General features: G+C 37.8%; 2 protein-coding genes across 6 annotated transcripts in view; both read left to right on the top strand.

Annotated features, from left to right (window-relative positions):
* ANKRD45 (ankyrin repeat domain 45) overlaps positions 1-10,909 on the top strand; it is a 47,911-nt gene extending 37,002 nt beyond the window's left edge. Inside the window, exons 4-7 of one of the 2 annotated variants that reach the window (XM_060643554.1) lie at positions 933-1,027; positions 3,277-3,415; positions 6,480-6,661; positions 10,639-10,909. In XM_060643554.1, coding sequence (XP_060499537.1) covers positions 933-1,027; positions 3,277-3,415; positions 6,480-6,511 — 266 coding nt within the window. In that variant the 3' untranslated portion in view covers positions 6,512-6,661; positions 10,639-10,909. The remainder of the gene's footprint in view (positions 1-932; positions 1,028-3,276; positions 3,416-6,479; positions 6,662-10,638) is intronic. The other variant, XM_060643555.1, reaches the window with a different exon arrangement.
* Positions 10,910-13,792: 2,883 nt separating this feature from the next.
* The window catches only part of SLC9C2 (solute carrier family 9 member C2 (putative)), an 86,837-nt gene continuing 76,695 nt past the window's right edge, over positions 13,793-23,934 (top strand). For 3 of the 4 annotated variants that reach the window (XM_060643544.3, XM_060643543.3, XM_060643542.3), the window contains exons 1-4: positions 13,793-13,952; positions 15,173-15,379; positions 17,806-17,906; positions 20,197-20,325. In XM_060643544.3, the coding sequence (XP_060499527.3) occupies positions 15,247-15,379; positions 17,806-17,906; positions 20,197-20,325 (363 nt within the window). In that variant the 5' untranslated portion in view covers positions 13,793-13,952; positions 15,173-15,246. Of the gene's footprint in view, positions 13,953-15,172; positions 15,380-17,805; positions 17,907-20,191; positions 20,326-23,934 lie in introns of those variants that run through there. The other variant, XM_060643546.3, reaches the window with a different exon arrangement.

Genomic DNA, 23,934 nt, shown 5'->3' with positions numbered 1-23,934 from the left:
ACTTTAGTCCACTGATACCAATTTCAGTCTTCTGGCCTCTAGAACTGTGGGAGAATAAATTTGTACTGTTGTAAGCCACCAAAAATTTGTGGCAATATGGTATAGCAGCCACAGGGAGCACATACATCAACCTCCAAATTAATTTGGAGTTTACCTACAATTTGAAATATTCAGTTGTTCCATCTAGGAATATGGTAAGCCTTTTCATTTATTTGAATCTTTTATTTCTCTCAAAGTGTAATTGTATTCGAACAAGTCTTGCACATTTTGTGATGACATTACTATGGGTGCTATAGTGAATGGAATTATTTTAAACACTTTTTTTTTTTTAAAGAGAAAAGCTATTTTGGAATTTATTTTGAAGGATCATGAAGGGTAAAGCAAGTGACAGTTTGTCTATTGGAAATGAGTTTTTGTTCCTTTCTCCAGAGTAGATTATTTTTATGTTTATTTTTATTTATTTTTATTTTTTAGAGTGAGAGAGTGAGTGTGAGCAAGGGAAAGGGGGAAAGAGGGAAAGAGAGAGAATCTTAAGCAGGCTCCACACTTAGTGTGGAGCATGACAGGGGGCTTGATCCCATGACCCTGGGATTGTGACCTGAGCCAAAATCAAGAGTTGGGCGCTCAACCAACTGAGCCACCCAGGTGCCCTTCCAGAGTAGATATTTTAATGGAATATGATCTCGTTGGGATTAAGTATCACATGTTTATTTGTCTTCAAAATTTTAGGAATTATTGTAGGAACACAGTGAGTGTCCCAAAGCACTGTGCTAGTTGAGTATTACCTATCTTGAAATTCAGTGAAAGCAACCTCAACAAATCTCCTACATACAGTCTTTATAAACTCTGGATGTATAATAGTACAGTGGAAATAGTTGAGCATATTTTTTAGTCTTTGTCTTATTGTGCTATTTATTGTCCTGTTCCTTCAGATGCAAGGCTGACTCTGAAAAAATATATTGCAAAGGTCTCTGCAGCTGTTACAGACACAGAAAAGGGACCAGGGAAGCTCTTTAAGGAAGACAAGGTACTGCATTGTGACTACTGTTTGTTCAGAAGTCTTTTGAGATTTTTGCCTTTTATCTTTAATTTCTTATACTAATGCTCTAGAGGTAGGTCGTGGTCCTTGCTGGTGTCTTCTCCCTCCCTTGCTTCCTCCCTCCCTCTTATCTACCCTTACTCCTTCCTTCCTTCCCTCCTTCCTTAGTAAACTAGTGAAAAGAGAATGATAAAAATTAAATGAAATGATATTAAAGAGTGACATAGAGATACATGTACTAAGTATTACATCCAACAACATGAATACATTTTGAAATATATTGTTGAAGTGAAGAAAAAATCACCAAAGACTGTAGAGATTTTCTTATGAAATTTGAGATTTATAGCTCAAAACCAAGCAAAATGAAACTATATTGTTTAGGGATTTGTACATATGGGGTAAAACTATTAGAAAAGAAAAGCAAAGTTATAAACACAGATTGTGATGATCTGTTGGAAGAGGGCAGGGGGATAAGTTAGGGGAGAAGCACAGAAATAGTGTTAATAGTACCGGCCATGTTCTGGTTATTCTGTTGATTAGTGAGTTCTACTGATACTCATGTCATTAAGTTTTGCTTTAAAACTTACATATACATCATATTTTAGTATCTATGTGTATATACATTACATATTTCTTAATGTTTCATATTATACATGATGGTAAACAAAGGCACAAATATAAAGACAGCTAATTCTAAAGCCAGCTTGCCACATTTACCATATACTAAGCATTACATGTGGACTAATTTATTGCTTTGGATGTACACTAAAATAAAAAGATATGCTCCAGGTACTAGAAATGTGATTTGGTTTTAAAAGATCTCTTGCATTTCTGTGCAAGATGTTCTGTGAATTCCCTGTGACTTCTAATTCTGATGAAAAAGAATTAGCTATTGCTAAAAGTGTAAGACAGCTCCAAGTCTGAGAATATGACACATTTCACTTGTGGTTCGTAAAACAGTTTACAAAATCTCTTATGAAACCAACAAAATATAGGCCAAGTTCTATTAGAGTAGCTATTGCAGCTATTAAATCTGAGAAAGAAAAATTTCCTGGCACAGACAGTACTCTGTTCAACTAGGTACTATAAAAGTTCTTTTAATTTCAATTTTTAAATATTTGGTTATTTGAGCTAGAAAATATTATATACAAATAGTAATAATTAGAATAAAATTGAAATGCCTAAAGCAAACTTACTAGCTTTCTTTCTTCCATTTCCAGTCTTACTGTCCTGGGGTTCTGATAACAATCTTGTGTTAGTTTCACCATACAAATTTCACCATTTCAGTTATATAAACACATGTATTCACACATACAGTTTTATAAGATTTTGTTTTTTATAAAACTATATATTTATAAAATATATAAATATAAATACAAATTTATATATATTTTTTTATATATTTTGTTTTTTATAAAACTATATATTTATAAAATATATAAATATAAATACAAATTTATATATATATTTTTATAAAACTATATATTTATCCTTAATTTGCTTTTTTCTTTTAATATATTATGGCCATCCTTCCAAATCCACTTGATTTTACATATGTCTGCATACACTACTGCCTATTTAATAATAGGGACAGGACATGCAAAAAATGCATTCTTTTCTCTTTCTTATTATGAACCACAGAACAATAAACATCTTAAATCAGACACCCTCCGTTTGCTGCGTGTGTGCCGAGATAGCTTTGATGCAAATTGAGAAGTTTTCAGTGAGGTGGAGCTCTTCTTGCGTTTCTGGCACTTCCTCTCTTCTGAACCCTCTGAGAGGGAATAAACTTCCTGTTGGGTTGCATCCAGTTCATACCATCCACCTATTCTCCAACCTTTGCAAACACTTCCCTTTGTCACAGGGCTCAATGAAAATAAAGAATTAGGGAGAGGATGTACACTGGCCCAGGGCTTCAGGACTGTAAATTATGAGTTTTATTTTACACAACATTCTACTAATGTTAGAGCTGCACTGACCAATATAGCAGCCACTAGCCGCATGTAGTTATTTTAAGTTAGAACTGATTAAAAATTAAATAAATTGAGTTCCTCAGTCACACTTGTCCCTTTTCTAGCACTCAGTGGATAACTGTCAAATGGTGACTACATTGGACGATGCAGATAGAGCATTTCCACCATCACAGAAAGTTCTCTTGCACAGTGCTAGTTCAGAGATACTATAGAGTTTTATTTTTTAATAAACAAGTAGAAAGTAAATTCTGTTTCTATCTCTAGAATACCATCCTCAGTGCATGCCGTACAAAAAATGAATGGTTGGAAACCCATTTGGAAGCTTCTGTCAGCGAGCTTTTGGAGCAGAAACAACAATTGGAAGATATTGTGACTCCTATCTTCACAAAAATGGCAACACCGCGTAAGTTTTGGATAAAAATGGTTTGAATGTCAGAAAAGATGAATATTCAATGTTCAATGTTATTCCTGAGGTTAACAACTTCTGATTTTGACAATCTTCATTAACCTTTTACAAGCTCATGAAAAAAGTATGATATAACTCCCTAGATTTATTATTAGCTTCAATATTAGTAACAATTATTATTTCTGTAGAGAATGTCTAATATTGATATTGTTGCCATTATTTATTAATTTTATATAATTTACTATGCCTTTGATTTTCAACTAGGAAAGCCAGTCCTCCTAGGAGATAGAATGGCAGAATTTGAAAAAGCACTTTCAGTATTATAACTGTGCTTTGAAAATCCTGTTGGGGGAACAGTCTCCTATCAATGGGGAAGCTGCACTTGGTGACAGGCATCCCTAAGAATTTTTAAAATATCAGTTTATTGAGATTTAATTCTTATACTATAAAATTCACCATTTAAAAATGCACAATCCACTGGTTTTCAATATATCCACAGAGTTATATAATCATCACCACCATCTAATTTTAGAACATAAACACACCAAAAGGAAACACCATACCCATTCGCAGTAACCCCTTCCCCCCGCCCTCCTTCCCATAAGGCTCCTACAACCATTTATCTTTTGTATTTCTATAGAATTACCCATTCTGGACAAGATTTGCCCATTGTGGACATTTCATGAATAGAATCATACAATTTGTGCCATTTTGTGTCTGGCTTCTTTCATTTAGCATGCTGTTTTCAAGGTCCATACATGTTGTAACATCCGTATTCCTTTTTGTTCTGAATAATATTCTTATATGGATTCAAACTTACCCCAACTTACCTATATATTCATTAGTTGATGCATATTTAACTTTCCATGCTTTTGACTATTGTAAATAATGCTGCTGTGAACTTTTGTGTACAAATTTGTATGACTGCATGTTTTCATTTCTCTTGGGAGAATTGCTGGGCCATATGGCAAGTCTGCCTCTTCATTTGAGGAACTGCTGAATGTTTCCAATAAGCAGGGTATATGAAGATTCCAATTTATCCACAACATTATCAACATCTATCATTGTCCTTTTTTAAAAAAAAAATTTTAATCTTTATTATTTATTTTTGAGAGAGAGAGAGAGAGAGGGAATGAGCAGGGGAGGGGGCAGAGAGAGAGGGAGACATAGAATCCGAAGCAGGCTCCAGGCTCTGTGCTACCAGCTCAGAGCCCCATGCGGGGCTCGAACCCACAAACTGTGAGATCATGACCTGAGCCGAAGTAGGACACTTAACCAACTGAGCCACCCAGGCGCCCCCTATCAGTGTCTTTTAAAAAGCTTTTAGCCATCCTAGTGGGTGTGAAGTGATACCTTAATATAGTTCAGATTTGCATTTCCTTAATTATTAATCATGTTAAACATCTTTTCATGTGCTGACTGGCTATTTGTATATTTTCTTTGGAGACATGTCTATTGGACTCCTTTGCCCACTTTTAAATTGGGTTGTCTTTTTCTTGTTGACTTGTAAGAGTTCTTTATGTATTTTGAATTCAATTCCCTTATCTGATATGTGATTTGCAAATATTTTCTCCCATTCTGTAGATTATCTTTTCATTTTCTTGATTGTGTCCTTTGAGGCAAAAAAGCCTTTAAGTGTGAAGTCCAGTTGACCTTAGTTTTCCTTTCGTTGCTTATGTGTGCAGTGTCGTATCTAGGATACATTGCCTAACCCAAGGTCACCAGCATTTACTCTTATGGGCTTTTTGGTAAGACTTTTGTAGTTTTAGCTTTTTTCATTTAGCTCTATGGTCCAATCTAAGTTATTTTTTGTGTATGATGTGAACCCATTCTTTTGAATGTTGGATTACGAGTATGCAAGATTTTTTTTTTTAATCAAAAGGGGCTATGGTTTTTTAAAGGTTAAGACAATCTAATCTAGGTAGTATGGCAGAGTATCCCTTGCCATCTTTACCAGACGTCTATTGAGCATATGCATAGATAGCACACTCCTAGGTCCCCTGAAGGGAGACAGATGCTTTACACCGTCCTTGTCTTTAAGCAGCCTACTACCTAGTTTGTGAAAACTACAAACTAGAAAAGATAAACTCAGTACTGTGTATGTTCAGAGAAGCCTAGCTATTAGGAGGAAGCATCATGAATAAAGAGGAATTGTCTGAAAGGATGGGTAGCCAGGCTGGAATATGAAGGGAGTTCTGGAATGAAGGCACCATAGGATGACAAAAGGCTTGAAGGTGGGAGTGGGGAAGTGGCCAGGATCCATCTGGCTAATTATAGTGAAGTCTGTGAGGAACAGTGAAAAATAAGGTTGAAAAGTTAACTGGTGCTCATTTCATTAAAAGTACTGAATTATAAGCTTAAAAGTTTGGTCTTTATCCAGGGCAGAGGGCTGCCATTAAATGCTTTGGGGTAAGCAGAGAAGAAGGATTCAGTAGGAGAGAATAATATGGCTTTCCTTATAAAATGGATGGAGAAGAGACTAGAGGAAGTGAGACCAACATAGTCCAAAAGTGAGATGACTAAGACCTGGTACAATCTGGTTCTCACCCTCTCTCCCTGTCATTGTGGTACAATCTGGTTCTCACCCTCTCTCTCTGTTCTACCACTGCTGTTAGCCTGGTCCATCACCTCTCCCTCCTTCCCTTCTCATCGCTAAGGAAGAATCACCTCTCTGCCCCCCTCAGGTCTTCTATACCCCCTCCAAGCACCCCAGTATCTTATACCTTCACATGATGGAAGTGTTCGTCTTGATGAGACCTCTCAAATGACCCCCTCAAGTTACAAGGAAGAAAGTGAAGACTGGTGAGGTTAAGCAGTTTATTCAGTTATTCTATTCAATGGCAGAATTAGGAACAATAATACCAATTATATGGGAAATGTGACCTCATACCTTTAAATTAAAAAAAAAAAAAAAAGGTGGAGGAGAATACTAGAATTGACATACCAACCCCAAGGCTTGATTAATGACTGGTTCAGACTGGCAAGTATTTGACAACTGGCTTCACTTTTGTTTTATATGGCAAGCTAATTAAATTTAATTTTAAAATCTGCTTCCTTTCAGGTCAAGTGAAAAGTGCCAAATCTGTAGTCTAAGCCATGGTCAGAAAAGAAGTCAAGATCTTACCTTCTACTGAATATATATTTTGTAAAAGACCACACTTTCTTCTAATATTTATAAAAGCAAACTTACTCATGCCAACTGAAGTTAAGAAAATACATGTAGGGCTTTATAAGAATGTTTAGGTATGAATCACCCTTTTTTTGTTCTACCCTATTCAGCACGTGTAATTCCAGACGCTCTGTCCTTGCCTCTGCTTCAAGTGTGGCTCCGTGTGAGTTCCACATGCTGCTCCCAGACAGTGTGGGTGTGAATCACTCACAAAGTCTCTCTGGAAGCTCTAAAAGCTATATAGAGAATCTAACGGTTTTCTAACAGAGGCAGGAAATTTCCATTTAACTGAGGAATTCTATTAGAAAAGACATATTAGCTATTTCCAGAGGGAAAGTTTATTCTCCCTCTTTCAAAAGAAAAGCTATGGGAAGACATTCTGGAGCAAGGATATATTAAGAATGGTTTGGCTCGGGGTTTTCGTCTTCTTCTTCCTTCTTCCTTCTTTTTTAATTATATGGTTTATTTATTTATTTTGAGAGAGATCACTCAAGCAAGGGAGTGGAGTGACATAAATGGAGAGAGAGAGAACCCCAATCCCAAGCAGGCTCTGTGCCCAACATGGGAATCAATCCCACCAACCATGATACCATGACCTGAGCTGAAATCAAGAGTCGGACAGTTAATTGATGGAGCCACCCAGGCTCCCCTCAGGGTCCTCTTCTTAAACAACTATTACTTTTTTTGTTTTGTTTTAATGTTTATTTTTGAGAGAGACAGAGAGATAGAGAGAGAGCAAGAGCACCAGCGGGGAAGGGGCAAAGAGAGAGGGAGACACAGAATCTGAAGCAGGCTCCAGGCTGAGTTGTCAGCACAGAGCCTGACGCGGGGCTTGGACTCACAAACTGGGAGATTATGACCTGAGCCGAAGTCGGATGCTTAACTGACTAAGCCACCCAGGCGATCCTACAACTATTACTTTTTATATCCAAATTAAAATTTACCTGTGAGGTGGGATTTAGTCTTTTAGTAAAATCTGCTCATTTCTTTAGCTTCCTCCTCCTCCTCTCTCTCTCTCTCTCTCTCTCCACACACACATGTATATTTAGATTTCCCTTATTCTGTAGGTTTGACAATATAGATATTTTAACTGGACTCCATGCTATCTTTCTTTCTGTTCTATTTTATATTTTTTATGATTAAAATTTTTTTTTACATTTATTTATTTTTGATGAAGAGAGACAGAGCACAAGTCGGGGAGGGGCAGAGAGAGAAAGAGACACAGAATTGGAAGCAGGCTCCAGGCTTCGAGCTCCAAGCTCTGAACTGTCAGCACAGAGCCTGACGTGGGGCTCGAACTCACCAACTGTGAGATCACGACCTGAGCCGAAGTTGGATGCTTAACCGACTGAGCCACCCAGGCACCCCCTATTTTTTATGTTTTAAATATCAGTGTTGGTTTGGTTTCATATTAGTGGTTTGGAATGTCTTTTTTTCCCCTAGTTTATCTAAAAGCCCCCAAACCTTCTACTACTCTGATTTTCCTGAAAATTTTTATAGAAACAACATGTTAAAAAAAAACAACCACATTTATGTGTTGTTCTTAAGACCTTTTCTTTTTTGTCCTACACTAAAAGCTAGTTTTTCATTATAGAGGGGATGGCAAAGAAAAAAGCAATTCAGTAATTGCTCATCAGCTGACACTTTCTCAACTACGGTTTTGAGATAACACTTTAAATTTGTGTCACAGATTTTTAAGTTTTGAGATCTTTTTTATGCATGATCAATTCCATTTCAGCAATTCCATTCCATTTTTGCCTTAAGCAAAAGAATAGGGCAATAACTCTCACTCCCTCTGGTAGATCCAATGGGTGTTTGTGGAGTTCTACAAGGAAGGAGGTCTATCTGTGTTGGCTCTGCTCTCTTACTATTGTACATTGTGAGAAGTCTGTTACCTTTAAGGACTGCAGTAATTTGGGACAAGGCTAGTTGCCATTTTTATTGTTTCTACCGTATTTTCTGAGACTTGATCTTGAGTATGTCGTTACCTTCCAGGCAATGTGGTCCTGATGATTAGGGGGATGATTCCTGAATCTTACTTCAAAGATTCGTAGATAAAACTGAGACAGTTCTGGAGATCCTTAATATAAAATAAACCTCTCTCTCCTTTATTCACCTTTTAGTTCTTCTCTTCCAACTTCTTGAAGCTTTTGACGTATGTAGTAACGCTGTCTTTTTAAAACTCCTTGACTGGCACCCTTATGTCATTGTGGTTCCTTTACTGCTTTTCTAACTCCTTTACCAGCTGCTGTGGTCTGAATGTGTTGTATGTCATGCCCCCACCCCTCCCCCCCTGCAAATTCACATGTTAAAATCTAATGCTCAAAGTGATAATATTAGGAGGTGGAGCCTTTCGGAGGTGATTAGGTTGTGAGGGCAGAACCCTCTTGAATGGGATTAGGTTCTTATAAAAGAGACCTCCAGACAGTTCCCTTGCCCTTAGCACCCATGTGAGGTTACAGCAAAATGAGCCGTATAGGAGGTAGGCTCTCACCAGACACTGAATCTTCTGGCACCATAATCTTGGACTTCCCAGCCTCCAGAACTGTAAGAAATAAATGTTTGTTGTTTATAAAGTAGCCAGCCATGGTCTTTTTTTATAGCAGCCTGAACTAAGATGCCAATTCCTATTCTTCATCTTGCCTCCAGCAATGGAAACTTCTCAAAAGTCAGTCTGTCTTACAAGTTTCTATGTCAGTTATGCCTCAATAAAGATGAAAAAAAAAAAAAAAGCCTATTCTGACCTTTGGCAAAGCAGTCTATAATTCTTCACCCTGTGACCTTTTTTATCCCCAGTGTTAGGAAGAACTAATCCCTCCTTCTCTGGAGTATCTGTAGTGCTAATAGCCACATATATATTCTATTTAATTGTTCACATATTTGTCTTCCCTTGCGGATTATGAGCTTTTTGAGGGTAGGGGATTTGTCATGTTTTTCTTCATACCTCAAGAGCCCATAAGGTAGTAAGTTAGTAAATAACAGTTGAATGAATTCTCTTTTGGTGCTACCTTATTCATAGAGTTCTTTCTAAAAATGACTCCTGAACCCTTCACTCCATTACCTTCTTTGTGCCGGTGCCCTGTTGCGACTCCCGCTTCTCCGGCCCCACGCACGTACAACGTCATGACTGTGTATCTAGTTTCTCCTCTGTTTTCTGACCTTCATCTTGAATGCTGTACTAGTTTTTAGGCATGTGAACCTGGTGATTGCCAAAGGATTCCTGGATCCCATGTCAAAGATTCCGCTGATGTGAGGATCTGAGTTTAGAGAGATATAGTACTTCTTGTGATCTGTTGTTGCATTGAATTATACATTTATTCATAGGAGAGTTCAAATGCCCATATGCTTTGAGTTTGAGCTGCTACACAGGTAGGTGCAGGACTTCTTCTGAACACCCGTAGAGTAATTACAATTTCAATGTGCAGACTAGTAAATTAAATTATTTAGAAAGGGGTCAAGTAAAGGCTAAATTCAGTGCTATGATAAACGCTAGACAGTGGTTCCTGAGACTTCTGTAGTTTGATTGGAAAAATGTGAAAAAATGGAGGAGATTGATATGACATCATTAAGAAAACAAGTACTATCTGCTATCACTGTTATTTAATAAAAGAGAAGATTTTAACATCAGAAAAGAAGGGAAGGTGTGATTTCATTGTTAGGTTCTGTCCTTTAAATTGAATAAATTAAGCTTTATTATGAACTGTTATATTTTTCTCATTATGCCATGTATGATGGAACTTTTGTCATGAATCACCACTGGTCTATGGTCCAGCCTTTGAGAACTGCTCTAGACTGAGTTGAAGCAGGCAGAATGCTATTAAGGTGAACATGATGCCCCAAATTATAAAGGGCTGACAATACACTCTGATTTTTTTTAATCTAAAATGTGATACATTGTATTTTCCAAGTTGGCCCCATCTCCTGTCCTACATGCTCTTCTTACAATGTAATAGTGACATTGCTCACATAGAGAGGTGGGTCTCTACTCTCTCCTCTTGAATCTGGGCAGGCCTGTGCTTATCGTGGAAGTAATACTATGTGATTTCCATAGATCATAAAAGGTGATGCAGTTTCCAGCTAGTTCATTTGAGATGCTCAGTCTTGGAAACCAATCTGTGTGGAGAGACCCATATGGACAGAAACTGAGGTCCTAACCCACAGCCCTGTCTGAGCTTCAGCTAACAGTCACTGCTAGTGAGCCATCTCGGAAGCAGATCCTTCAATCAAGCCACCACAGCCAATGCAGTATGGAGCCTTCTCTGTTGAGTCCTGCTAAAATTGTAGATGTCAGCTAAATAAATGATTGTTGTTGTTTTAACCTACTAAGTTTTGTGTCTCTTTGTTATGCAGTAATGTATAACATACACATTTTAGACTGTGGAAGCGAGAAAATGACATAACAAACCCCTCTCCTGGGGGAGAGGATTAGATTGGAATGACAAAGGAATGAGAGTAGAATTTCATTGTCACAAGATAACTTCCTTGAAAATAAACTACAAATTGATGAATAATGTTCATTTGTTTAAATTTATACTATATTTGTTTTTAGTGATTGTATTTGAGGCAAAAATCTATTAAGTTTGGCATCGCATAATTGGGATACATTTGACCTCCTATGAAGAGTAATATTGTTTCTTCAAATTAAGTACCAGAAGTACCTAAAATATGTGATATTGCCTTTTTGGAACCCCAGAGGGCCTAGAGGAGAGTGTTCGTGAAAGTCTGCAGAATCTTTAAAGGTCTCTGGGAGGTTATTAGTGGGAGTTTATAGGAAGGGGAAGAAAATGTTATTAGAAACTGGAGAAGAGAGGCCCTTGTTATGTGATGGTGGTAAATTTGACCACACTGTTGTCTAAGTAATGAACTCAATGGTCCTGCTAAGGATTTTTCTAGATAGTGTTCAAGTGCCACCTGGCTGCTTCTGCTACAACATGAGAGGAGAGAGATGAGCCAAAAAGGAACAGTTCAGTTTTCAAATGAAATTTAGAAGAAATATAATGGAGCCAGTACCCACTGAGTTTAAAAATAAAAGTGTTTCTCATTCCCAGCCTTTCTAGAAGGCAAAAGGTCTCAAAATAAGAAATGGATTCTGAGAAAAGATAAAATCTCAGGCGGGATTGTGAGGTCATAAGACCTCAGAGATATCTAAGGTGGCACCTTCTGGAACTGCTCCGACTTGAGGTGGACTTTCTCAGTGCATCTGGGAGGATGACCTCCAGCTGCTCTAGGCAATCATTGTCATAGCTAGAAACCAAATGCAAAGAGAACAGCTCTCTCTGTCTCGACAGTGATATATACTAAGCTGAGGAACCATCTAAATGGTCCTGAGTCCCATGCCCATCCCTGAACCAATCATTGTATTAGGGGGATGCATTAGGGTTATGACTAACCAACCTTGTCTCAGTCAGATACTATAATCTATTATCAGAATATGGGAAAGAGAAAGGATTCTGATAATATAATCTATTATCAGAATATGGGGTTGGGGGAGAACATCCTGGGCAGCCCCTCAGCCCTCAACTCCTAAAGCTGTCACAGTCTACTCAGCTGGCTCTGCCAAAAATGGTGACACACAGATTTATTATTGCTTTTCTTTTTTTATTCTTTTTTAAATTAAAAAAAAATTATTTTTAGAGAGAAAGAGACCAAGCGAACGTGCATGTACACAAGCATGGGGGGGGGAAGAGGGAGAAAGAGAATCTCAAGCAGGCTCTGTGCTGTCAGTGCAGCACCTCGTGCGGGCTCCATCTCATGGCCGTGAGATCATGACCTGAGCCGAAATCAAGAGTTAGACGCTCAACCGAGCCACCCAGGCACCCCTATTATTGCTTTTCTTTAAAGCTCTATGGGAAAGATTGTAATGTAAAGGAATTTGATCATCTCTGTATTTTAGTTATGTGCGATCACTAGAGGAACTATGTGTAACCTAGAGCCAACTATGAATTTTGTCCAAGTATTCTTGAGGTATGAGGATTTTTCTAAAAACCATGGAGAAACTGAATTTTGAAATGTAAAGCTTCATGAGACTTACCTGTAGGGTCTAGGTGACCCAAGTGAGCCTGAGGGGACAGCAGGATAGGAACTAGATGGAAGGTGGAAGGATGTTACTCAAAATTATATGAAGCAGTTGAGAGAATTCAAGGCAACAAGTGGTATAGATAACACAAAGATGAAAATGGGAGAAATGGTAGTAAACTTGGTAACTAGGAGACTTAAGTAAGGGCATGGGAAAGAGAAAGGAATGGGTCTCTCAGACCCTGTGATAAGACAATTTAAAAAAAACAAACAAAAAAACATGTTCCTTGGAATTTATGGGCTGAGTGGTTTAAAAGAACCATACCAGACAACAACAAAATGCAAATATTTTGGAGAATGGTTTATGGGCAGCAACCAATGGTAGTTGCTGCAATCAGGGCCAGACATAGAAATGTTGACTAAAACTCTTTAAAGTTTCAAGTAGAAATTGAGACTTTCATTTGTCAAAGCTTCTTTGATACGTAGTGATGGAGAAAAAGGATGACAAATTTAGTAATCTCACTGCTGTGGCGGTATCCATGATGCCCTGGGGGAGAGGATTAGATTGGAATGACAAAGGAATGAGAGAGTAGAATTTCATTGTCACAAGTAACTTCCTTGGAAATAAACTACAAATTGATGAATAATGTTTATTTGTTTAAATTTATACTGTCTTTGTTTTTAGTGATTATATTTGAGGCAAAAATCTATTAAGCTTGGCATCGCATAATTTGGGATACATTTGTCCTCCTATGAAGAGTAATATTGTTTCTTCAAATTAAGTACCAAAAGTGAGAAATTCCCATTGAAAAGGAAGGATAGGTAGAAAAAGAGAAAATGGAAAAGGATAAATGAAAAAATCAGAAGGGAGACCAGGCAGTGTTAAAGAGGATTAGGGCTGGAGAAAGAAAAACAAGAATATATATTTAAAAACATGTAGGAGGAGGTTCTGTCTACATGGTGTATGACCATGGCAGGAAAAAAAATCAGTTAAAACAGTTGTGGGTATAGACACAGCTTGAGCATTAAGAAATGCAAGCTTCTCTGGAACTGGATCACTTAGCTGCTTCTGGATTGGGAGTGGGGGATGATATATGTAGCCAATCAGAATGAAAGTAAGTTGGCAAGCAACCAATGGGAATTAGGTATGGAAATGGCTTTCAGTGTGATATCAGTTGGCAGTACTGTCCTTGGCAAACAGACGCAGAGCTGAGCGTCGTTCGTTCTTTGTGATTTTCAAGAGCCTTCATCTTGATTTCCACTCTGAACCAGCTTAGTCTTGAAAGATGGTATCTCTGGTCTTGGTAGCTTGGAGAAGAACTTGATCTGAGAGCGGTGCTATAATGACAGGTGGGGATAGCAGGATGTGAGAATGCCAGGGATGTGGAGGGTTATTTGAGGGACATGTGAAGTGATTTGAAGATGCAGCATTTTGAATCTCATTTCTGCTTCACATCAGAATATGGCTTATAGACAGGTGCAAAACAAAGAACCAAAGATTAACTCTAAATATTATTGGGGATACTTCAGGAATCTCTAGGAATTTTTAGGTTAAGGTTAACTGCAAGGAAAAATAAAACAGAATGAGTCCTTCTCAGGACCACGAAATAGATTTGTGCAGGCTATGTTCTACACAAGGGCACCAGCTGAGGGTAGGTACTGGGGCTGAAATCCCTGCACAAACCATGTGCCCTGTCATCAGGAAGGGGGACTTTTTCTAATTCACTTAAAGGCACCATATGATAAAACCTCAAATTTAATCTTTTCCTTTGTTTTTACGTTATTTACCCTCCTCCCCTGCCCCACCTTATCGGTGTGACTCAACATTGACCTCCCAAAATGGGAAACCATTTTGGATTTGGAAGGGCCCAAGAGAGGAAAAAGGGGATATAGGATTGAAATAGTAAAGGGGAATTCCAGAATGATTTATACCCATGGAGGAAGAGCTCCCCCTCAAAAAGTTCAGTTCATCAAATATTATAGAGAGCCTATTATGTGCCTTGTACTGTGTGTAAGAAAAATAATATTCAGCCCTGGCCCTTGAGAAACTCACTGTCCAATGTGGAAGGCAAATACATCACTAGATCATATGAAGGTTAAGTGCAGAAATCAATGGAGCCACGCCTCCATGCATGTGTGGAAGTGTGAGGAAGAAACACACTGCTGTTAGTGTTCCTATAAAATGTTCTTGGATGGGGTGCCTGGGTGGCTCAGTTGGTGAAGCGTCCGACTTCAGCTCAGGTCATGATCTCGTGGTTGGTTTGGGAGTTTGAACCCCGCGTCGGGCTCTGTGCTGACAGCTCAGAGCCTGGAGCCTGCTTCAGATTCTGTGTCTCCCTTGCTCTCTGCCCCTCCCCCGCTCACGCTCTCTCTCTTTCTCTCAAAAATAAATAAACATTAAAAATTTGAAACATTCTTGGAGCAAGAGGTAGAACAGACAGTATCAATGTGTGCCCTGTGGCAAGAAGAAATGTGCTGAGACCTGAGTGTGGTACAATCTTAGGTAGGAAGAATGTGGATGTGCTGGAACTTGGCAAGTCTCATTGTCTTCTTTTTGCATCTTATAACAGGTTAGTCTGTGGTAGTGAAAGTAGTAACTCACATCTGAATTCATCAAGTTAGGACTGAAAAAGCAGTGTCAAAAATGAACTCTTTCTTCTGGGTGCAAAGAGAAGGTAACAGCAGCAGGACAGAATTACTCTGCGGCAAGACAGCTGGCTACACTATTGTAAATGGGCATTTCACAATGCTTGTGTGTTTCACGATTGTCCTGGGAGGTAAGAAGTAATTTCTAAATCTCATCTTTCCTCTGCCCTCTGAACCTTTCTTAGTGTAGAAAGTGATCACAACTTCCATAAAGAAGAAGTCCAATGAAATTGTAAGATGTGAGTGAATGCTGACAGTCTAGTTTCCTTTAATTATAAGTAGCATCTATACTGTGTCCCTTCCTTCGGTGACATTTGCTGAGCACAGCAGAATGGTAGGCAGAAGCGGAAATAGTCCCCTCATGGGGGAGACAGGCAAACAATAATTACAATACAATGTGGTAAGTTTAACTGTAAAGTTGTGGTCCAGAATCTCTGGTAACGTGGAGGAGAGCCTCATGCTGCCTGCCTGCCAGGCTTAACCTGACCAATAAATCTGGGATGAGGGGACGACGACTGGGGCAAATAAGACCCACACATACGTTTCACAATTTGCATACTTGATGTCATCACTTCTGTCCATTCTATCATGGCTTTTGAAGTGATTTTCCTTCCGGGAGGATGCCATCCACCCCACACCCTAGTGGGCAATTAGGAGAGACTTCACAAGGAAAGGCCTCTTAAATGATAATTAAGAATTCAATACGTATGGGGCACCTGGGTGGCTCAGTCCCTTAAGTGTCCGCTTCTTGATTTCAGCTCAGGTCATGATCTCACTGGTCGTTATTTTGAGCCTCCACGCTGACAGTTCGGAGCCTGCTTGGGATTCTCTCCTTCTCTCTCTGCCCCTCCCCAACACATGCACATGCTCTCTCCCTCTCTAAAAATACATAAACTTAAAATAAATTTTTTAAAAGAATTCGATAGGTATGGTTAATGATATTCATGCAGATAAAATACCATATTAAAAAACACAGGTACTTTATTCCACAATTCAACACTAGTGATTGGAGAAAAGCTTCTAGTCCCCTTTAACATTTTTTTCTTTGGGAAAAAAGGTCAGCTGTTTTAAAATCCTTTCTTGAGGGGCGCCTGGGTGGCGCAGTCGGTTAAGCGTCCGACTTCAGCCAGGTCACGATCTCACGGTCCGTGAGTTCGAGCCCCGCGTCGGGCTCTGGGCTGATGGCTCAGAGCCTGGAGCCTGTTTCCGATTCTGTGTCTCCCTCTCTCTCTGTCCCTCCCCCGTTCATGCTCTGTCTCTCTCTGTCCCAAAAATAAAATAAACGTTGAAAAAAAAAAAAAAATTTAAAATCCTTTCTTGAATTAGGAAGAGTATAAAGAAATAATGAAGCAAACATTCATAAAACCTTCTTCAACTTTACCTATCATATCAGGGAGCAAAATTGCCTTTTCTGGGGTGAATCTTTAAAACACACACTAATGACATTGGTCTCCTGTCGTACTAAGAGGCGCTGGTGACCATGAATTTCAACAGCTCCAGATCCTTGATGATTACATAGGGACAAGTGCTCTAGCAATAAAGGGCATTACAGAAATGGTTCAAGAAACATTTCTTTAGCCCTATGCAAAAGAAATATTCAATTAATATCTACCAACTTGGCATGACCTGTAGCTGGAAGGCAGTGAATGGGATGCCAGAATCTTGCCCTAGGCAAGATAAATTAATAATAATATTAATAATATTATTAATTAATTATTAAATATTAAATAATTATAATTAATTATTAAAAATAATAAATTAATTGGATTATAGTCTATATATTCCTTCTGGAGATAAGAACTGAATAATCTTGGACAGAGGAGAGAGCTTCAAGGCAAGATAATACATGTAGGCAGAGAATAACACATGTCTTCTGTTACTTGTCTGGTGAAGCCAGTTTTCTCCATAGTTAGAGCTCAGTTAAAAGTATTTCTGGCTTTTAGGAAAACTATAGAATATATATTGCTGTAGTTTAGGATGAGTACTAATAAAAGGTGTAATAGGTTGATATGAAGTTTGGCTTTTCATAATTTCTCATCATCAGACCCACAGATAAGATACCTGTACAATGATCATAATGGGCCACTGGGTGGGCAAATGGGAGGTTGCTGGAATTTCAGTATTTTCCAAATTTACCTGTGAGAGATGCTTCATTTTGTATGTCTTAAAGAGACAGCATTTGTAACAGCTATCAATTATTTATTCATAGCGATATGATACTCAGGAAGTTTATTTATTAAAAAATTTTTTTAGTGTTTATTTTTGAGACACACACACACACACACACAGCATGAGCAAGGGAGGGGCAGAGAAAGAGAGAGGGAGATGAATTCGAAGCAGGCTGCAGGCTCTGAGCTGTCAGCACAGAGCCCGATGTGGGGCTCGAACTAATGAACTGCAAGATCATGACCCGAACCAAAGTTGGACACAACCGACTGAGCCACCCAGGCACCCTGACACTCGGGAAGTTTGAAATTAAGTACTTAGAGAAAGAGGATATTCAATTGTTTTGAAACTATACATTTTGTATAAATAACACATACATGTATTTCTTCAGGATTTTTGAAGACCTGTCTAAGGAATTCTGAAGTCATTGTTTTGATAATTCTTTCTGTGTCAGGATTTATGATAGGACAACTGGCTCACAGTTTTGTTCAGGTAATGTATGTACAATAAATTAGTAAATGAAAGAACAGAAACCAAAATCAAGGTCCACTCTCAACGCTATCCCTGAATGTATGGAATTTTAAAAAAATGTGAACAGGTACTGAAAAGAATTCATCTGCCATTAAAAATTTTGAAAATGAAAAACCATACAGTATAAGAGACATATTAGAGAAGCAGAAGATAAAATGCTAGTATGGAAGTAAGGAAAATTTGACTGCATTCTTGGGTTCTTCATCGTCTGCCTTTGGAGCCTTGCTCCTGTTTCCTTCCCCTCTCTGTATACTGGTTTCATCTGTGGAATAGTCTTCATTATTATTATTTTTTTTTTACATTTATTTATTTTTGAGACAGAGAGGGACAGAGCATGAACGGGGGAGGGTCAGAGAGAGAGGGAGACACAGAATCTGAAACAGGCTCCAGGCTCTGAGCTGTCAGCACAGAGCCCGATGTGGGGCTCGAACTCATGGACCGTGAGATCATGACCTGAGCCGAAGTCGGTCGCCCAACCGACTGAGCCACCCAGGCACCCCTGTGGAATAGTCTTCAATACCTGTGGAGCCTCTAGTTATAAAAGGCAGCTGTTACTGTCATAATGAAGCATGGTTACTCTTTTCTGACTGCCAGATTAAATGCAAAATGTGTCATGTAATATATAATGCAGATACAAGAAAAATTTTATTTATTAACTCTTGACTTCAAGTGCATAGCAGTGTGATCAGTAACGATTTGGCTCCACTCATTCTTTTATTTTTAAAAAATGGAGATGATGCTTGTACCTCTCTAGGATTGTAAAAACCTCCTGTTATTCTTCTAAACACCACCATTACTACTAACGTCTTTTGAGTGTTTGCTATGTGCCAGGGTCTCTTTTAAGTGCTTTGTGTTTATTAATTTATTAGTAATAAGTTATAGAAATAGTAGAATTAGTAAGAAATAGTAATATTTCCTTTTTTCCAGTGAAATATGGAGCTGTTTAATTTTAAAAATTTAAGTATGGTTGACACACAATGTTACCTTAGTTTCAGGTGTACAACGTAGTGATTCAACTTCTCTATGTGTTATGCTGTGCTCAGCTTATCATCAATTCTTGAGTTAATTCATTGGTCTTCACAGAAACCCAGTGGAAGTAGGTACTGTATCCCATTTTACAGATGAGGAAACTGAGGCACAGAGAGGTTAAGTAATGGAGATTAAACTATTAGTTGAGCCAAAAACTTTTTAGGAGGGAATATTTCCAGCTTTTCAATCATTGTTGCTATCTCTTCCATTCATCTGTGTACAACCTTCATGATTTATGCCTTATATTCACAATATGTGCTATTATCTATGTATTATTTTTCTCTACTTGACTCACTAAAGGACTTTATTTTTTTTTTTTAAGGCAAGAGCATTTCTTTTTATCTTTTAATGTTTATTTATTTTTGAGAGAGAAACACACAGAGCACTAGTGGGGCAGAGAAAGAGGGAGACACAGAATCTGAAGAAGTCTCCAGGCTTTGAGCTGTCAGCATAGAGCCCATCGTGGGGCCTGAACTCACAAACTGTGAGATCATGACCTGAGCCGAAGTCAGACACTTAACCGAATGAGCCACCCAGGAGCCCCGAGCATTTCTTTTTTAATGTTTACTTTTGAGAGAGAGTGAGAGTGAGAGAGTGCGAATGAGTCGGGGAGGGACAGAGAGAGAGAGAGAGAGAGAGAGAGAGAGAGAGAGAGAATCCCAAGCAGGCTCTGCACAGAGCCCAATGCAGGGCTCAGTCTCATGAACTGTGAGATCAAGAGTCAGATGCTTGACCAAATGAACCACCCAGGTGTCCCTCACCGAAGGACTTTAAAATCCTAAGCAAATGTTTGTGAAATCACAAGTACTGTGCAAGGTTCTCTTTTCTGTCTCAACGCCAATTAGAATAAACATCTAACAGTCAAATAAAAAATACTTGTGAACATCTAAAATGCTCTCAGGGATCACTAGTGGCAGGGGTATCACTTTTGAAAACACTCATTGCAGTACTTACCACACGCAGTGTTTGTGTAGCCCAAACTCACACAATTCTCTGATGAACAGTGGACTGTACATATAACTCATCTGGACAGATCGTGAAACCTACAAGACCCTCAAAACTGACCTTGTAGATAATCTCTCATTAGTTGCATATTGGAATATACTAAAACTTATATTGATTGATATAGCATCACTTTCTAATACCTCAAATTACCTAATTCTAATTTCTAATACCTAAAAATGGCAGCCAGCTAATTTCATATTTATCTTTGTTAGTTTAGGTGCACGAAATTGTCTACCCTCTTCTGAAAACACCAAGCTTTTCACTTTATTGTTATTTTTCACCTATAATTATATTTATGGCTGCTTTGGATGTGGACTTTTATATACTCAAGAATATGCTTTGGCAGGTAAGAACACATCTTAAAACAAATTATGGTCAGTCTTGTTTGTTTATGTTAGCAGAAAATATGTTTTGTCTATAAAGAAGATTAATAATTCACAAATCTCACATTTTTAGTTCTACCCTCCTTCTTCTGTGGAACCACTAAGTAGAGGGAATTGAAGAGAAGGGAGAAGGAATCTGTATTTGCTGAGTGACCAGTGTGATAAGGCACTGAGTAAATATTTCCATTTTATGTATCAACAAATTGTGGCTTAGAGGTCACAAACAAGGCTGATAAATGGCAGAACCTGAATTCTTCATCTCCACTATATCTGTAGATTTGCCCGTTTTCACTGCTAAAATTGTTTTATTTGTGGCTTTCTCTTTCTTCTTAATCATGCTTCCAGACGAGTTTATTTTTTCTTTCAAAGAATATTTTATTTTGTTTGGTTTTATTCTGTACTTTTTCTAACATCTTGAGGTAGACATTAGTTGATTGATTTTTAGGTTTCTTTTTTTTTGTATTTCGTACGTCTAAGGTTTAAAATTTTTCTATGACTACTCTTTTAGCTTCACCCACGTGTTTTGATTTTTAGTGTTTTCATTATCATCCCAAACCTATCTAAAATTTTTACTATACTTTTTTCTTTGACCTGTTGATTTTTTTTTCCTTCATGTGTGGAAGAATTTTACTTGTTTGTTTATTTATTTGTTATTGAAGTATAGTTGACATACAATATTAATTTCAGTATATCACAGTGAGTTAACAATCACGTACATATGAAATGCTCACCATGATGAGTGTAGTTACCATCTGTCATTCTACAAAGTTATTACAATATTAATGACTATCTTCATTATGCTGTACTTTTATCCCTGTCACTTACTTATTTTATAACTGAAAGCTTGTACCTCTTTGGCCCCTTCGGCTATTTTGCCCACATCCTCCAGCCCTCTGGTAATCCTCTGTTTGTTCTCTGTGTTATTGAGTCTATTTCTGGTTTTTGTTTATTTATTTATTTACTTTGTTTTTTAGATTCCACACATAAATGAAATCATATGGTATTTGTCTTTTTCTGACTGACTAATTTCACTTAGTGTAATAGGTGCATCCATGTTGTTGCAAATGGCAAGATTTCATTGTTTTATGGCCGTGTCTCTATATAAATGCCACATCTTCTTTATCCAACTTATCTATCGATGGACATTTAGGTTGCCTGCATATCTTGGCTCTTATAAATAATGCTGCAGTAAGGAGGGATGCATATATCTTTTTGAATTAGTGTTTTGTTTTCTTTGGATAAATACCTAGAAGTGGGATTACTGGATCTTATGGTACTTCTAGTTTTAATTTTTTGAGGAATCTCCATACTGTTTTCCACAGTGGCTGCACCAATTTCCATTCCTACCAACAGCACAAGAGGGTTCCCTCTTCTCTACATCCTTGTGAACACTTATCCATTTCTTGCCTTTTTGATACTCGCCATTCTGACAGGTGTGAGGTGATAGCTTATTGTGGTTTTGATCTGCATTTCCCTGGGGACTTGTTATGTTGTCTTTCATGTGTCTGTTATAAGCCATCAATATGTCTTCTTTGGAAAAAAATCTATTCAGGTCCTCTGCCCATTTTTAATTGGATTATTTGTTTTTAACCCATTAATTACTTAGAAGTTATTTTAAAATTTCCAAATATGGTCTTTTATCGTTATTTCTTTTATCACATTATGACTAGAGAATGTGTTTTGTATATCAACTCTTGTGGTTTGTGGAGATGTGCTTTGTGGCCTAGTACCTCACTTTTCCAAAATGTTCTTTGCTTTACAAGAATATACATTCTCCCATTGTTGAGTGCAGGGGTCTAAATTAGTTCAGTAGATTATTTTGTTTATTATGAAGTCTGGTTTCTATATCTTTGCCAGTGTTGTTTTTCAATTTAATATAACAAGCTTCCATTATAACTATGGATTTATCAATTTCTGCTTGCAATTCTGCTGGTTTTTACTTTATGTAAGTAGAAACTCTGTTATTAAGTGCCTACAAGGATTATTATTTTCCTAGTTAATTTTTTCCCATTATTTAGCTACCCTTTTATCCTAAATAATGCTCTTTGCCTTACATCAATTTCATCTGGTATTACTGTAGTTATACCAGCTTTCTTTTGCTTAGTATTTTCCTGATATAATTTTCCCATTCTTCCACTTATAAGATTTTGATGTCCTTATGTCTAGATTTTTTTTGATAATATATACTTAGATTTTGTTATTTTATCCATGTTGAGAATCTCTGCTGTTTTACCAGGCACCCGGGTGACTCAGTCAGTTGGTGTCTGACCTTGGCTCAGGTCATGATCTCAAGGTTTGTGGATTCAAGCTGGTGTCCGGCTTCAGAGCCTAGAGCCTGCTTTGGATTCTGTGTCTCCCACTTTCTCTGCCCCTCCCCCACTTGCACTCTGTCTCTGTCTCTGTCTCTCAATAATAAATATTTAAAAAAAATTAAAAACTAGCTTAATATTTATTGTGATTAAAAATAGATTTAGAGGGGCAAAATATTTTAACAGATTTGAGGCACCAAGGAAGATTGGAAGGAAAACAGTGTTTGGAAATATGTTCCACACTGTTAAGCCATTGGAGAAATACAAATTAAAACCACAGTGAGGTACCACTACATACCTATTAGAATGGCAACAGCAGAAACAATAACAAGCCTGATGATAGCAAGTGCTGGTGAGAATTCATGAAAATGCAAAATGGTACAGCCGCTTTGGAGAACGGTTTGGGAGTTTCTTACCGAGTTAAACATACACTTGCCATATGACCCAGTAATTCTACTTCTGTGTATTTACTGAAGTGAAATGAAAGCTTATGTTTACACTAAAACCTCTGTGTGAATCTTTGTAGCAGCCTTTTTCATAATCTGAAAAGTCTAGAAAGACCTCAAATGTTCCTCAGCTAGTGAATGAATGAGCACATTGTGATACATCTTACCATAGAATATCACCCAGCAACGAAAAAGGAACAGAGCTTTAATAGACACAACATAGAATTTCAAATGTCTTAGCCAAAAGAGGGAAACCAGACTCAAAAGGCTACCTATTGTATAATTCCATTCATAGACCTTCCTTCTAGCAAAGCCAAAAGAGTATGTTTGGAGAACAGATCATTTGTTGCCAGGCACTGGGGATAGGGAAAGAAATTAAGTACAAAGGAGGAGCCTAAGGACAATTTTTTTTTTTTTTAAGGTGATGGATCTGTTCTGTTTCTTAATTGTGGTCATGGTCACATGACTGCATGCATCTGTCAAGACACCTATAACTCCACATCAAAAGAATGAATTTCACTGCATGTGAATTAAAAATAAGTTAAAAAATCAAAAGAAATCGATTTGGGTTTATTTCTCACATGTAGTTTTGTACTTTGCATTTGCCATGCTTCACCTTTGCTTCTCCTTCAGCCTTCTCAATCAAGTTGAGTCGGTTTTCGTTATTCTTTAATTCCTTCTTCTTGTTTAAGAGTTTTACATTGTTTCTATTTCTGAGGCAGACACTGCTAATTGCCCATCTGATATGCATTCTCTCTTTCTCTCATTAACAGAAACTTACTGGATTTTGTTTGGTATACTGGTGGGCCCAGTGTGA

This window comes from Panthera onca, chromosome F1 (assembly GCF_046562875.1).
Source record: "Panthera onca isolate mPanOnc1 chromosome F1, mPanOnc1 haplotype 2, whole genome shotgun sequence".
NCBI lineage: Eukaryota > Metazoa > Chordata > Mammalia > Carnivora > Felidae > Panthera > Panthera onca.
Note: the sequence above shows the minus strand (reverse complement) of the source record. Positions and strands in the feature narration are given on the sequence as shown.